Raw genomic sequence first — 17,034 nt, 5'->3', positions numbered from 1 at the left:
ATTGAGAAGTGGTCTGAGTATAAAATATGCACCAGGTGTTGAAGATTTAATATTTGAAAAAGTAAAACTATCAGATTTTTATTTCGATTATGTACTGAAGTGATAATACAATATTTTTATGTATTTGGGTTAAATGGAATATATTAAAATTGGTTTCTTTTTAACTCTTAATAGGGTTACTAGGAATTTACAATTACATATGTAACTTGCATTATGTGTACATGTGTGTATATATATATATATATATATATATATATATATATATATATAGGGCAGCACTAACGTAGAGATTTGGTTAGATTCAGATTCAGTTGTTTAAATGAGAATACTTCATAGTGTTTCTGTGTCTTTACCACATTATATCATAAGACACATGTGATCGTGTTCCACACTCCTAAGATGAATCAGTAGGTTAAAATAGATCAGCCTTTTTCCTATGTTGATTGCTTAGAGCTTCATTTTAGTAGTAGTTGCAAAATGGTAATTTCTTTTCTATTTTATCATTTTTCTCTGCATTTATTTCCTGGAATCCATCTATTTAAATTGAACATTTCCTCAACAGCTGCTAACCTTGAAATCAGTTCATAGAGAAAAGGCAGGAAAAATGCTTGTTCCTTTGTCAGCCTTAAGAGAAATGAGTTGTGCCCTAAGGAATTTCCAGTGACCAACAGGGGTGTATGATTGTTAGTTTCTTAATGAATAAATAGATTTTTATATATTTGATGTGGTTTGCTCCTTTGCACTCATTGTTCCTTTTTTAAAAAACTTTATTGGGTTATGAAGTTTACTAAACAAACCATCACCACAATCAAGATAACAAACGTTTCCATCACCCCAAAAGTTCTGGATGCCCCTTTGTAATGGATCCTCTCTCCAACCCTGCCTCTAGGCAACCACCAATCCTTTTGGCACTGTAAAAACAGCTTACCTTTTCTACGATTTTGTTTAAATGGAATACTATATATAGTATGTATTCCTTTTTTGCCTAGCTTCTTTTACTTAGCATTATGCTTTTGAGATACATTGACGTTGTGGCATGTATCAACAGTTTGTTCTTTTTTACTGATTTCTGAGTAGTATTTTTTATGGATAAACCACTTTTATATTTTCATCTGTTGATGGACATTTGACTGATACTCCTACCAGTGAGAACTCTTCAAGTTGGCTCTTGTCTTCTTTTGTCAAGATCCTGTTAGCTTCTGAGCTTTTTAACAAAAGATTTTCTTGACTTGTATATGTTTTCACTCTTGATATGGTATCAGCGATTATCTCTAAGGGGTCTAAGGGGTCTCTAGTTGTAATGGGAAATGTTATTTGGTTCGTAGGGTGCACATTGCTACTGGTTTCCCACATCCCCCTAGAGTCCCACTAGATTGATTGCTTTTAGGCCTTCATGGTTTGAAAGAACAGGGGAACCTTGTTTTTAGAAAATACAGAGTTCATATTGACATTTCCAGTGCAATTAGTATTACAGGGTTTTTTTTTAAGCTACTTTGATTTTTCTAATTATATCCTTCTTTGCTGAAAATCTTACCTGATGATAGTACATAATTAAGCATTCTTACTATAACTTCAGGGGGAGAATCCCAGGCAGATACCTTTGAAACCAAAATCAGTCAAAGGGAGAAATAAAGTTTATTTCTTAAAAGCAGTCGTCCACTTCTGCTCCCCTGTGTCTCTTGCAAATAGGCTGCATGAGAGCCCCCATCCAGCCTCTCCCGACCAGACAAGCCCTCTCTTGCCCTTGTAATTACCTATTGATATGGAGACGGACTAGTCCTCTCCACCCCCTGGAAATACCCATTGTTATGGAGATACCCTAAAGCCAGGCAAGAGATTCTAGAAATACTTCAGTTTTACCTACAGGCCACCCCTCCAGAGGTCTCACCTCACAATCTACTCATTCCCCAGTGTGAGAACACTGGAGTTCTGTAACTAGGCTAATGACATAAAATCATGATAATCCTCAAACTGGAGCATTCAGCTAGGTTCAAAGTCCTATGTAGATTAAGTCCATAGCTCTCCCACTTCCACAGGCAGTCAGTAGCTGAACAGGTAGGGAGTTCAGAGCAATCACCACACGGCAGCTGCAGCCAAGGGGCGCATCCAGGCTACAAGGATTGTAGAAGAAAATAACCTTATACACCAGCATAGGTAAATCTTGTCTATGAGGTAGGATACATGCAAGAGAGTGGTCCTGTGATAGGACAGTGGCAGGAATGGGATCTCGTCCTGATCTAGTATACCAGAATCCAATAGATTGGTTGGTCTGTTCAAGCCACTGCCAAAGAGCCCATCCATAACCATCTTCAGTTACATAAACATCTAGCTCACGGGGCCTTGATGAGTCTATTACACTCAAGGCCTGTCCAGTCTCAACTGCTCGCTTAAGCAGCAGTGAAAGCAGCTGTGCATGTCTCATCCCAGTCCCACCTGATGCCCTTTCATATCAACCGGTATAAGGCTTCAGAATTTGAGCCAAGTGTGGGATAAACACTCTCCAGTAGCCCAAAAACCCCCAAAACTCTTGTAATACTGCTACAGTGGTAGGGGTAGGGAAAGCCTGGACCTTGTTTATGACTGCTTCAGGAATAATTAGCTTTACCTAACCAGACCACCCCCGAGAATTTTACAGACAAACCAGGTCCTTGAACCTTGTTGCTGTTCACAGACCATCTTTTATCCTGTAGATGTTGCAGCAGTCTAGGAACTGCCCCTTCAAAATCTGAACAAAAATCAGATGTGAGCATATCAGCAATGTAGTGATACAACCCCACCGTTTACGATTTCTTCCACGTGGCCAAATCCTGGGCTACAAGTTTGTGACAGATGGTGGGACTGTGGAGGTATCCCTGTGGAGGGACAGTGAATGTCCATTGCTGGCCTTCCCATGTGAAGGCAAACTGTTTCTGACTTTCCTATGCTATGTCAATAGAGAAGAAAGCATTACCAAGCTCTACTACATAATGATACGTTCCCAACTCATGGCTGAGGGTGTCCAGAATGGCTGCTATAGAGGGGACAGCAGCATTCAAAAGGGGTGTGACTTTATTCAATTCCCTGTAGCCCACAGTCATACACCAGGAGCTGTCTGGGGAATTAAAAGGACTATGAGTGGCTTTAGGATGCCCACCTTCTCCAACCCCTGTAGAGTTTCTCCAATTTCCTTGTGGCCCCCCAGGCAATTTATACTGCTTAGTATTTGTCACTGCAGAGCTACAGGTGGGTGCTTAGCATGTCCCCTCAGAACTGCCGTTACCACACATACCTTCAGTCTGAACTCACCTGCAGTGGTCTGTAACCACAGGCCCTGTAGGATATCCACCCCCAAAATATATTCAGGGATGGGAAAAATGTACACAGTATACTCCTTTGGAGGTAAACACCCTATCCCCAGTGGGATTTAGGCTTTCTTCACTCAAATTGCCTTACCCCCATAACCATCTATCACAGCAGAGGTTCTGGGAAAATGCTCAGGGTTGCCATAAATCAGAGAACACTCAGCTCCTGTGTCCACCAGCACCAGGACACGTACATTCATAGGGGACCAATGAATTGCCAATTCTACATGTGGCCTCCAGTTCGTACCACATCCCCCAAGTTGAAGACCTTGAATCCCCCTCCCCAATCCAACCGCAGTGCACAGTTGTCCTCCTGTGGGGGTGAGGGTGCAGGTGAATCCTGAGTACTGTTCCTCAGGAGGTTTTTCAGGGACACAGGCCAGGCAGGCTTTGACTCTGGTTTCCATGTCCCGGATCTCAGCAGCTAGAACTGCTGCTCTGGCTTTAATTGGTGCCACAGTTCTGACAAGATCCTGTTGGATTGCCCATCAAGTTTTCCTTTCCCTACCCTGGCCTTTATCAAATCAACCCACATCTGGATCCTCAAGACCTTCACAGTGCCCTTTGCACCTCTCCTTTCAGTTGTAGCCTGTACTTCCTCCTATTCCCTTAATGTTTCAACCTCCCCCAGATCTGCTAAAGTACGAGTAACCTCACTTATGGGTTGCTGTATGTGGGGGTCAAGAATAGTCACTAGGGACCCAAGGAGAGATGGGGTAGCTCTATGCAGTACCAAGTTTCTCATTCTTATGGTGAACAACTCCTCATCAGGGCCCTGGGAGTCCATATTATAGATGATATTTTTTCATGCCCAATTCCCGTAATGCCTGCTGAAGCTCTGCATATGTTTTCTAGCTAATGGGTAAGTATGCTAAATCACCCTGATCAGGCACAGTGCCCTGATGGCAGCTGTCAGCCAATCCAGAAGCTCCTGATTCCCTGAGGTATGACGGGCACTTTGCAACCACTGCCGGAGGGAAGGGTGAGTTGTCAGGGAAGCCAGTCTCCTCATTTCAGAACATGACATAACAAGTGTTTTTCACCCCCATATCTCAGAGACACAGAAGCCATGTAGGCAGAGATTCTTATGGCTTCTGCTGATACATGATGCTCATGTCCACCACCTCATTCTGGAAATAGGGGCAGAGCATGGAGTGCTCCACAACCTAGGGAGGGGGAGGCTCCTCCCCCTGAGGAGCCCATGGTTGTTGCGTTTTTTGTAATTTTTTAAATTACAACCAGGCAGTCCTTTAATATGGGAGAGGCTGGTACCTGCAGTGGTAACCTCTGCAACAGATCAGCCCTCGGCCCCATCCCCTCATCCTCTCTAAACAAGTCCTACCATCTCCAGGCTGAAGGCACCAACCACTCTTTCCTCCACCTCTCCATGACCTCCTGCAACACAGCTTCTGCTGCCTCCTCCCTTGCTGCTGCTAAGGAATCTCCCTGGAGTGCAACCCGTATTCTCAATTCTCAATAACTGTCTCTCTTCCTTAAGAGCATCCCATAGGTCATCGTCCAGCTCCTCCAAGCAATGCTGAATGAAGTGTGTCTCTCTCCTGCCAAAATCTTTCTCTCTCCTTGATAACATTTTCCACTATCTTGGGGAAAAGAGATCCTACAATGCCAGCTGCTACATGGCCACTCAGGGCCTCTAAGCAGTCTTCTATTTCACAGAGGGCTAATTCCACAGCTTCCGGTGTCTACACACTTCCCCAGTTCTGGGGAAGGCCCCACCCCTCTAGGAGGTGCTTTACCCTAGACCAGTTCCACACTAGGGCCTCCCCATTTGGAAGCTGCACCCTTTACTGCTTCAGCCACTGGGGCCTCCCCACTATCCACAGGGGGGGTTCAGGGTATGGCCCCACCATCTCTAGGGGCAGCCTGCCCTAGGGTCGTATCCATGTAGACAGATTTCAGGTTCAGAGGTCCTGCCCACTACCTCCAAGTGTAACCCCCTCGGGGGAAAATCCTGGGCAAATACCTTTGAAACCGAAATCAGTCAAAGGGAGAAATAAAGTTTATTTTTTATAATCAGTTGTCCACTTCTGCTTCCTGTGTCTCTTGTGACCAGGCTGCAAAAGAAGAGCCCCCACCCAACCTCTCTGGTCCAGATAAGCCCTTTCTGGCCCTCGTAATTACCTATAGATATGGAGATGGACTACTACTCTCCACCCCCTTGAGACACCCACTGCATGGAGATGCACTAAAGCCAGGTGAGAGATTCTGGAAATACTGCAGTTTTACCCACACTTAACAAATACCTATAATAGTTAAAAAATAGAAGTACATAGTAATGCTGCTATTAAGAGTAAGATACTAAGTGCAGTTTGTGGTTCTTTTTGTCCTTATATCACACTAACAGTGAACATACTCTAGTTCTTTTTCTAAATGTTTATGGTATTATAACTCCAGGGAAAGAAAATCGCAGGGCAAAATACCTTTAAAACCGAAATCAGTCAAAGGGAGAAATAAAGTTTAAAACCCGTTTATTACTTACAAACTGCTCCAGGGCCGTTTCTCTTTCCTGCTCCAGCAGAAGTAAACCAGCACCCTCACCAACCTCTCAGGTTCAAGATAAGCCCTCAGTTGCCCAGGTATTACCCATTGATATGGAGATGAACTACTTCTCCATGCCTGAGGAATTCCTGTGGAACACCTGTTGAACACATGTTGATATGCAGATGCATTAAAGCCAGGTGAGATATTCTTGAAATACTACAATTTTACCCACAGCTACTAACTTGATAGATATTTTGTTCATTTGTTTCAGTATATTTTCTATTTGTAGGGCTTGCTAAAAATGTGTTTAAAAAATTTACATGTAAAACATACGGTTTCAAAATCAAAAGTATAAAACAGTACATTCTTGATTTCATCCTTGCTCCTTTTTCCCTCCCCTTGAGTTTTTGATTTGTCTTTTCATTATTTCTTTGAAGTATACTCAAAATGTATGCCTGTACTTGCATGTCTGTATTTGTCTTCTCCACTCCTCGTTTTTTATGCATAAGATGCTGTTTAAAAACTGTTCTTTACCTTGCTTTTTTCACTTAGCATGTGATATGGAGACCACTCTATATTACTATATGGAGATCTTTTTTTTACAGCTACAGTTTGTAATCCGTTGTGTGGATGTAATACAGCAGATTCAGTCATTGTTCTCTTAATGGATATTGGGTTTTTTTCCGTCTTTTGCTATTACCAGTGAGATAGCAGTGAAAAGCCTTGTACATGTTCTGGGTTTTTTTTTTTATTTTTTAAATGTTACAATTTTGTCTTTGGGATAAATTCTTAGAAGTGGAATTATTAGGTCAAAGGGTAAGTGTATGTAGTTTTACTAGGTATTGACATTCCTCTCCACAGGAGATAACACCACTTTGTGTTTTCAACAGTGTGGGAAGGCAGAATGATGCCTCACCACTCAGTGATGTCCATGCCTCAATCACCACCTAGAACGATTTTTAGAATTAGGAAGTTAACATTGATACAGTACTACTATCTAATCTACAGATTTACTCAGATTTTGCCAATTGCTTTAATACCTTTTTAAGAAAAGGATTCTGTATGGGATTCCACAATTTGATTGTTAATCTCTAGAAAATAACATGTTCAGACAGTTTCAATAAAACAAAACTTTATTCTAATAGTAAGCTTGTTATCTAAGACATTTTATTTCCAGTCTTTCTGTGTAATTCAAACATTTCAAGTGTGCAGGTTCCACATGTGACATATATATCAAGGTATAAGATAAATATTGGGAGACCTTTAAGTCTAATGTACAGTATTGAAGAACAATATGGAATACAGCTCTTCTGAAAGAGTGTTCTGTGAATTTAGGCTTTAAGTTTCTCAAAGGTATAGGAACTGTTTGTGTTACAGTTATCACCAGCTCCTAGTAGTTTTTGATCACAATGGTTTTGTTGATGCTTACTAATCCAGAGAATAGAATAATAGAATGCTAGAACTAGAGGGATCTTATCATCTAAATGTCTTATTTTACTGAGGCAGAAGTATATTGATGGCTTGTCTAAAGGAGATTAAGTAATCAGCAACAAATGTGGGACAAGAATAAATGCCTTCTCCACTAAATTGAGAGCAATAGAATTTACAAATTTCAGGTTTGCTAAGCATCAAAGAATGAACATTAAGTAAAGATTATTTAAGCATATAAACAATACTAACATTTGCTACTCTTTTTTAAAAAAAACTTCTATTGAACGTAAAAGCAAAAGTGTGAAAGTCATGGGATGAATTCTCATAGAGTTAACACATCAATGTAACCCCCATTCAGGACAAAAAAATAGAATATTGCAGAAGTCCCTCTTTTTGCCCTCAGAAAAGTGACTATTCCAATAACAACATGTGTTTGTTTTTTTCTGTTTGTGATAATAATGTAAGTGGAATAAAACAGAATATATTCTTTTGTGTCTGACTTTGGTTCAGTATTGTTTGTAAAATTTGTGTCTGTAGCCTTAGCAGTAGTTCTCAAGGTATAATTAAGTTTTGGTGCAGGATCAGAGGATTATTCAGTTACCTAAAAAAAGTCTGCCCTGTTTCAACTATGTATCTGTGGGGTTGGATTTTTTCTTTAGTTGCTTCAACTAAAAACAAGTATCACCACAAATTGAATACAGAAACAGAAGACAGTCCAGATGCCTTCTGTTACACCAGATATTAAAGAGATATAAAATATATATAAGACAAATGCCACAAATTTTATTAAAAATTTTTGGAAAATAACTTCTTGTCAAAAGTGTTCATTATGTTAACATGTAATGGCTTTATTATTGCCATTTAAAAATAAATAAGTATTTAAAATTTTTTCATTTTTAATACCTAATATAAATATCAGATACTACATAAACAAAATTCTTTGAAATCCTCAATCATTTTTAAGACCGGAAAAGGATTTTGAGACCAGAAATTTGAGAGGCACTAATCTAGTATAGTTTAATTTACATTTTTCTGATGAGTAATGATTTTTGAACTCCTTTATATGCTTATTGGCCATTTGGATATCTTATAAAGTGCTTGTTCAAGTGTTCTGCTCACTTTTTTTTTTTTTTGAGAGGGTATCTCTCATATTTATTGATCAAATGGTTGTTAACAACATATTGTACTCAATGCACAGTCATTAATCCACCCCAAGCCTAATTTTCGTCAGTCTCCAATCTTCTGAAGCATAACAAACAAGTTCTTACATGGTGAACAAATTCTTACATAGTGAATAAGTTCTTACATGGTGAACAGTACAAGGTCTGCTCACTTTTTTATTGAGTTTTTTTTGTGTTCTCCACCTCAATATTTTAGATATATGCCTTTTGTCAGTTGTATATTTTAGATATCTTCTCCCACTTTGTCCTGGCCTCTTTACTCTCATAATGTTACCTTCTGATTAACAGAAATTAGTTTTAATGCAGTCCAATTTATTAGACTTTGGTTAATAATTTTATGTCCTATTTACTGAAACATGAAGGTAATTTTCTCATTTTATAGTCTAGAGGCTTTGGTGTATTTGCCTTTCATAGTTAGATCTAAAGTCTACAAGTCTACATGTGATTGATTTTTGTGTATAATGAGGGCAGGAGTCCAATTGAATTTCTCTGTGGATATCCATTCCCCAAGCACCATTAATTGTCACCACATTTGGCCAGTGAACTCAACCCTTCTGGCCTCCCAAAAGTTTCTCCCAAATAGTAATAGCATGCAATAGGAAAAGCATTATATGTTTATTGAAGATGCACATGTAAATATCTAATGGTGTTTTAATTTACAGTTTTTGAGAATACTGTTACTAGTTAACATTATGTGAGTTGCAAAATACTTTTTAAAACAACTTCCAAGAAAATAGGAAATGGAAATGTAATAATGTTCAGCTTTTTTAGTTAGGGTATTCTGTGCTTTAGTCAGTTTTGATTTATAACATCTATTTACATGACTTTCTGTTAATGGTATATACTGTATATGGAATAATATTTTATGGCGTCGCCCTTAAAATAACTGATACTGCAGTATTCATTCTGAATTGTCTACTTTTCAGGAAACATTTTGATGGTAAATTACAATCAGAGTCAACTACTGCAAAAAACAAGAGAGAAGCAGATTTTGAGAATACAGATGAACCCATTTTTGGAAAGAAGCTTAGGGTGGAAGAATCAATAACTGAAGACTTAAGGTAGTATTTCCATTGTCATAAATGTTAGAAATTCTTAAATTAGGTTCTTTATGAAATTTTGAAAAGTGCTTATGTGTTTACTTTATGAAAGTTTTTGTTGAGTTAGAGGAGATAAATATCCTTTGTATATTCATATTAATAAATATAGAACATTTATCTAAATTTGGAGAAATACAAGACAATATAGAAAAAAATTCATCTTTTATTACTTTAGGATTCAATTTTGAGAAAGAATCTTGAAGTCTGATACCTCTTTTAAGTAGAAAATGACACTTATTTATTCATTAATGTCCCAAGAAGAGGATCACTGGAAGAGTGGAATAAAGGGAAAGAATAAAGCAGACCCAGTGGAACAATAAAATTAGAAGGAACAATAGGAGTAGTTCGATTTTCACTGTCATATTTATATAGCAATAGACTGGCTATGAATCAAGAGTCCTGTGAATGAGGGAGACTGAATATCTGTGACTAAAATAGTTGTTGTTTCTCTGAGCTTACTGGAAGTTGATGCCAGTTTCTTAGATTGACCTGTTTGTTACTATGATGATCATACAGCTTTGCTTCTCCCTTCTTGAATGCCGTATTCTAGCTTGGCTCTACCATGAAGAATTTACCCTGACTTATTTTTAACCAGCTAGCTGTTGCTGTAGTTAGAAAAAGTAGCTACTGTAGATAGTAGTAAACGTATCACTAAAATATTTCAGATACACCATTTGCCCAATCTAGTGAAATAGGTTACAAAATAATATTGGCAATTTAAAATTATTGTTGATTATTTAACCTTTGGGTTTTATATAAAGTATGATTACTGATCTAAAGTAAAAATCAAAAGTACAGTCAATAAGAGAATAATGAATCTAGCACAGAACTATATCTATTTTTCTTCAGTTTATCCACAATCATGTCCTTTAAGTGTCTAAACAGAAAACCTAGATGAGTGTAATGCAGCAATTTGATAAGAATAGGGAACACTTCTATAAATACAGCAATATCTGTATTAGACTAATTTATCTAATCATACTTTCTATCATATAATGGTTTTCATAACCAGCTTAGTGTTTTAAAGTAGTGCCAGTGCTTTGGAGAGGTACTTTCTATTCAAAATGGTTATTGAAATTAAGCTGACGTAATTCTTTCAATAATTCACTTGGAGTCTGTACTGTATTTGTAGTAAAGGATGTTAACTGATCATTTTGAATTCTCAGCATTTATTTGAATTATGTGAAAAAATTTTTGAATATTATTAATGGCCAAATTTTTTCTAATTTGGAATACTGAGAATTGAACAGTGTCATTTTCCTAAATAGTACATATATGAAGCTTATTATCTAATTATAGAAAAATAGTTTATTTTAATTAATTTTAATACTTCTTTTTTTTTTCCTCTAAAGTTTGGCAGACTTAATGCCCAGAGTCAAGGTGCAATCAGTTGAAACTGTTGAAGGGTGTACACATGAGGTAAGCACAAACAGTATGCAGCAGGTTGGTGTTATAAATGAGATTTTGCTTTGGGCTATCTATCATGATTGATAATCAGCAAGCAGTTTAGCCTAAGCAGTTTTGGAAACCGTAATTTCTGTGGGTTGCCCATAGTCTAGTGGAAGGAGGTAGGTATTTGTATACAAACTTGAGCTCGTATCTTGCCATAGCACTTTTCCTAACTATAGCCATTAATACATTTCTTATCCTCTTTGATATGGTTCTTAATTATTAAATTTGGAATAATAGGATTTACCTCATGGAGTGATTGTGAATATTACATAAGAAAATTAGATAAAGTACCCAGCAGTGAGTGGGTGTTCAGTACATGTTTATTCCTGTACTCCTAACGTCAAGTAACAGTACTACTTCACATGCTTTCTCATGTCTTCCTCAATGACTGATACATAGCAGTTTCATTGTTCTGCCACAAGATGGTGTTCACTAATAGCTTCTTGTAATCTGTTAGAAGTGCAAGTTTATAAACAAGACGTAGGGGAACTGTTAAACTATTTATTTCTATTAAACCTTCTATTTTCACAATTTAACCATACAAATCATTATAGGTAATTGGTGAATCTTATTAAAAGTCTTCATTGAATAAGCATAGTATTCCAAATTAACAAAAATGTCTTAATAAAGATTGAGAACCTGTTTTTAAAAATGTCTATTTTTAACTGATATTGATTATTTTTCTTTAGAATAGCACTTAGTTTGTCAGGTATAATACCTATTTGATCATTCATTCAACACTTATGTTAGACTGTACTTGATGCTGTGGTCTTTAAAAGATGGGAAAAAACATGCAAATTCTGTATTTAAGAAATCAAAAGTTCTTTCTGTGCTCCAGTTATCCTCAAGCCTCCTGTTTTGCCACCACCTCTCACTTTTTAGCATGTAGCTTTCACACTTTACTTTCTGGAGGCTTGAGGGTATCAAATTAGAGTGTCCTTTGATTATAACCTCCTCACCAAGCCTGTCTGCAGTGTCACATCCAGTCAAAGGGAAAGGCACTGCCTCTCTGAGGCTAAGGAGGCTGGCTCTGTCAGTGTTCCTGGTTGTAACTTATCCTGCTTCCACAAGGACTTTGATAATCCATTTTCCCTTGGCTGTTTTCTAGTCTCTTCTCTGTTCACCCTTTCCAAGCAGCATATGAATATTCAAAAGCTTTTCTTTTGTTCAAGGTTGATTTTCAGGCACTACGTAGTTTTTCTTCTTCCATTTTGTAGTCCTTCATTCATTACATAACTTCTGAGTGCTAGGTACATTGTATTATTCACTGAGTATGAAGAGATACGGTGTCTTAAGAGTTGCTGTTGAGTGCTGTGCTTGGAAGATCCTTGCTATGCTTCTTAACCTTCCATTCATCTTTTAATCTACTATAATTAGATTTCTTCACCCTCCATTTCTTTTCAAACTGCTCTGGCAGAAATCACAAGTGACTCATTGTTAAGTTTATTTGACTTTTAATTATTCTGCTGGTTTTCTATTTCTGACTCCTTAGTCTCTGCAGGCTTCTCCTCTTCTACCAGACTGTTATATGTCAGCGTTACCCAGGTTGTTTTCAGAGAATAAAAACAAAACTCTCTGTCTCTCATACATGTGGATTGTTTCTGCTGATCAATCTCAGAGATGCTAATAAAATATTAATTGTGTCATAGAAAATATCAGGAGAGACACGAGGAGGTCACCAACTAACTAGAACAGGTTGAGCATATCTTCGTGGGGATTACACCATGTTTGAGGGTCTAGTCTTTGGGGTTTTAGATCCAGAAATTTGATTTGCTCCGTGCACCAAGTATTATGCTCTCCAGGATAGACTTATTTCATCATACTCATATTAACAAAGCATGTTGTTAACTTAAATCAAGTAGCCCTTTCACTTTCAAACTGCTTGGGAACAGGAACTACTTAGAAGTTTCTGGAACTATAATAAAGAATATATAGTCTTAAAAGAAATACTGATGAAAACTGTACCTGTCCCCAGAAGTAGTCATTAAAACACTGGTAATTGATAAAAACAACTAATAAAATAAAAACAACTAATGAATTAACTTTCCTAATATATACTGGATAAACTACTGAATATTTTGTCTCCTTTATAGATTCCATTTACAAGTAACATTTCTTCTGACACATATCATACTGGTTATTATTTATAATAAGTTTCACTTTTCTTCAGTACAGTTAGGTTCTAGTTTATCCTTTCTGAGACACTACCCACATTGTCTTGATTGTAATTGAGTAGCAAATTTACTGAAAATCTCAATACTTTTAAGATAGCTAATTTAAGATTTCTAATACTTGCTCATTAAAGTTTCACTCTTGGAAATTATTATTATTTTTTATTAAGGTATCATTGATATACACTCTTACGAAGGCTTCACATGAAATTCATTGTGGTAATTACATTCACCCATATTATCAAGTCCCCCCATACCCCATTCAGTCACTGTCCATCAGTGTAGTAAGATGCCGCAGAGTCACTACTTGTCTTCTCTGTGCTGTACTGTCTTCCCCGTGACCCCCCCTTCCACACACACCATGTGTATCAATCATAATACCCCTCAATCCCCTTTCCCCTCCCTCCCCATCCACCATCCCCCACTCCTCCCCTTGATAACCTCTAGTCCCTTCTTGGAGTCTATGAGTCTGCTGCTGTTTTGTTCCTAAAGTTTTGCTATGTTATCACGCTCCACAAATGAGGGAAGACCTTTGATACTTGTCTTTCTCTGTCTGGCATATTTCACTGACCATAATACTCTCTAACTCCATCCATGTTGTTGCAAATGATAGGAATTGTTTTCTTCTCATATTAATAGTATTCCATTCAGTATATGTACATCTTTATCCATTCACCTACTGATGGACACTTAAGTTGCTTTCATATCTTGGCTATCATAAATAGTGCTGCAGTAAACATAGGGGTGCATATGTCTATTTGAATCTGAGATTTTGCTTTCTTTGGGTAAATTCCTAGGAGTGGAATTCCTTGGTCAAATGGTATTTCTATTTTTAGTTTTTTGAGGAAACTTCATACTGCTTTCCACAATGGTTGAACTAATTTTACATTCCCACCAGCAGTGTAGGAGGGTTCCCCTTTATCCTTGTCCTTGCCAGTATTTGTTGTTCTTAGTCTTTTCAATGTTGGCCATCCTAACTGGTGTGAGGTGATATCTCTTTGTGGTTTTAATTTGCATTTCCCTGATAACTAGCAGTGTGGAGCATCTTCTCATGTGCCTGTTGGCCAAGTGTCTGTTCAGATCCTCTGCTCATTTTTAAATTGAGTTATTTGCTTTTTGTTTGTTGAGGTGTATGAGCTCTTTATATATTTTGGATGTTAACTCCTTGTCGGATATGTCATTTATGAATATAGTCTCCCATATTGTATAATGCCTTTTTGTTGTACTGATGGTGTCCTTTGATGAACAGAAGCTTTGTAGTTTGATGTAGTCCCATTTGCTCATTTTTGCTTTTAATTCCCTTGCCTGAGGAGATATGTTCATGAAAAATTGCTCATGTTTATATTCAAGAGAATTTTTTATATTTGCCTATGTTTTCTTCTAAGAGTTTTATGGTTTCCTGACCTATATTCAGGTCTTTGATCCATTTCAAGTTACTTTTGTGTATGGAGTTAGACAGTAATCCAGTTTCATTTCTCACTGTCCAGTTTTGCCAACACCAGTTGTGGAAGAGGCTGTCATTTCTCCATGTATGTCTATAGCTCCCTTATCATATATTAATTGACCATATGTGCTTGAGTTAATATCAAGACTCTCAATTCTGTTCCATTGATCTATGAGTCTGTTCTTGTGCCAGTACAAAATTGTCTTGATTACTGTGGCTTACTAGTAGAGCTTGAAGTCAGGGAGCGTAATTCTCCCAGCTTTATTCTTCCTTCTAAGGATTGCTTTGGTTCTTAAGGTCTTTTGTGGTTCCATATGAATTGTAGAACTTTTAGCTCTAGTTCACTGAAGAATGCTGTTGGTATTTTGATAGGGATTGCATCAAATCTGTAGATTGCTTTAGGCAGGATGGCTATTTTGACAGTGTTTATTCTTCCTATTCATGAGCACAGGATGTACTTCCATTTATTGGTATCTTTTATTTCTCTCACGGATGTCTTGTAGTTTTCAGGGTATATAGGTATTTCACTTCCTTGGTTAGGTTTATTCCAAGGTATTTTATTCTCTTTGATGAAATTGTGAATGGAATTGTTTTCCTGACTTCTCTTTCTGTTCATCGATAGTGTATAGGAATACAACAGATTTCTGTGTGTTGATTTTTGTATCCTGCAACTTTGCTGAATTCAGTTATTAGTTCTTGTAGTTTTGGGGTGGATTCTTGAGGGCTTTTTATGTACAATATAATGTCATCTGCAGACAGTGACAGTTTAACTTCTTCCTTACCAATGTGGATGCCTTTTATTTCTTTGTGTTGTCTGATTGCTGTGCCTAGGACTGCCAGAACTATGATGAATAAAAACGGGGAGAGTGGGCATTGTTGTCTTGTTCCTTATCTTAAAGGAAAAGCTTTCAGCTTCTCGCTGTTAAGTATGATGTTGGCTATGGGTTTGTCATATATGGCTTTTGTTATGTTGAGGTACTTGCCCTCTACACCCATTTTGCTGAGACTTATTATCATGAGTGGATGTTGAATTTTGTCAAGTGCTTTTTCAGCATGTATGGAGATTGTCATGTGGTTTTTACCTTTTTGTTGATGTGGTGTATGATATTGATGGATTTTTTAATGTTATACTGTCCTTGCATCCCTGGAATAAATTCTACTTGACCATGGTGGATGATGTTTTTGATGTATTTTTTAATTCAATTTGCTAATATTTTGTTGAGTATTTTTGCATCTATGGTCATCAGGAATATTGATCTGTAATTTTCTTTTTTTGTGGTATCTTTGTCTGGTTTTAGAATTAGAGTGATGCTGGCCTCCTAGTATGAGTTTGGAAGTATTTCCTCCTCTTCTACTTTTTGGAAAACTTTAAGGAGGATGGGTACCAGGTCTTCACTCAAACTTTAAGGAGGATGGGTACTAGGTCTTCACTCAAACTTTAAGGAGGATGGGTACTAGGTCTTCACTCAAACTTTAAGGAGGATGGGTACTAGGTCTTCACTAAATATTTGGTAAAATTCAGCAGTGAAGCCATCTGGTCCAAGTATTTTGTTCTTAGGTAGTTTTTTTATTACCAGTTCAATTTCATTGCTGGTAATAGTTCTATTCAGATTTTCTGTTTCTTCCTGGTTCAGGCTTGGAAGGTTGTATTTTTCTAGAAAGTTGTCCATTTCTTCTAGGTTATTGAGTTTGTTAGCATATAATTTTTCATAGTATTCTCTAATAATTCTTTGTATTTCTCTGGCATCTGTAGTGATTTTTCCTTTTTCCTTTTTGATTTTGTTTATGTGTATACACTCTCTTTTTCTCTTGGTAAGTCTGGCCAAGGGTTTATATATTTTGTTTCTTTTCTCAGAGAACCAGCTCCTGCTTTCATTTATTTTTTCTATTGTTTTATTCTTCTAGATTTTATTTATTTATGCTCTCATCTTTATTACATCCCTCCTTCTACCGACTTTGGGCCTCATTTGTTCTTTTTCTAGTTTCATTAATTGTGACTTTAGACTGTTCATATGGGATTGTTCTTCTTTCCTGAGGTGAGCCTATATTCCAGTGCACTTCCCTCTTAGGCACAGCCTTTGCTGTGTCCCCCAGATTTTGCGGTTTTGAGTTATTGTTGTCATTTGTCTCCATTTATTGCTTGATCTCTGTTTTTATTTGGTCATTGATCTGTTGATTATTTAGGAACATGTTGTTAAACCTCCATGTGTTTGTGGGATTTTTGTTTTCTTTGCATAATTTATTTCTAGTTTTATACGTTTGTGGTCTGAGAAGCTGGTTGGTACAATTTCAATCTTTTTTAATTTACTGAGGCTCTTTTTGTGGACTAGTATATAAGGTATTGGAAATGTTCCATGTGCACATGAGAAGAATGTGTATCCTGCTGCTTTTGGGTGGAGTGTTCTGTAGATG

The 17,034-nt window shown here is 37.2% G+C and overlaps 1 protein-coding gene across 4 annotated transcripts in view; it reads left to right on the top strand.

Annotated features, from left to right (window-relative positions):
* MTREX (Mtr4 exosome RNA helicase) overlaps positions 1-17,034 on the top strand; it is a 131,603-nt gene that overhangs the window by 7,203 nt on the left and 107,366 nt on the right. For 2 of the 4 annotated variants that reach the window (XM_073236288.1, XM_017641047.3), the window contains exons 2-3: positions 9,382-9,516; positions 10,908-10,974. In XM_073236288.1, the coding sequence (XP_073092389.1) occupies positions 9,382-9,516; positions 10,908-10,974 (202 nt within the window). Of the gene's footprint in view, positions 1-5,877; positions 6,041-9,381; positions 9,517-10,907; positions 10,975-17,034 lie in introns of those variants that run through there. The other 2 variants (XM_037022312.2, XM_073236287.1) reach the window with 2 other exon arrangements.

This window comes from Manis javanica, chromosome 1, assembly GCF_040802235.1.
Source record: "Manis javanica isolate MJ-LG chromosome 1, MJ_LKY, whole genome shotgun sequence".
Lineage (NCBI taxonomy): Eukaryota > Metazoa > Chordata > Mammalia > Pholidota > Manidae > Manis > Manis javanica.
This window is presented reverse-complemented; position numbering and strand designations above follow the sequence as displayed.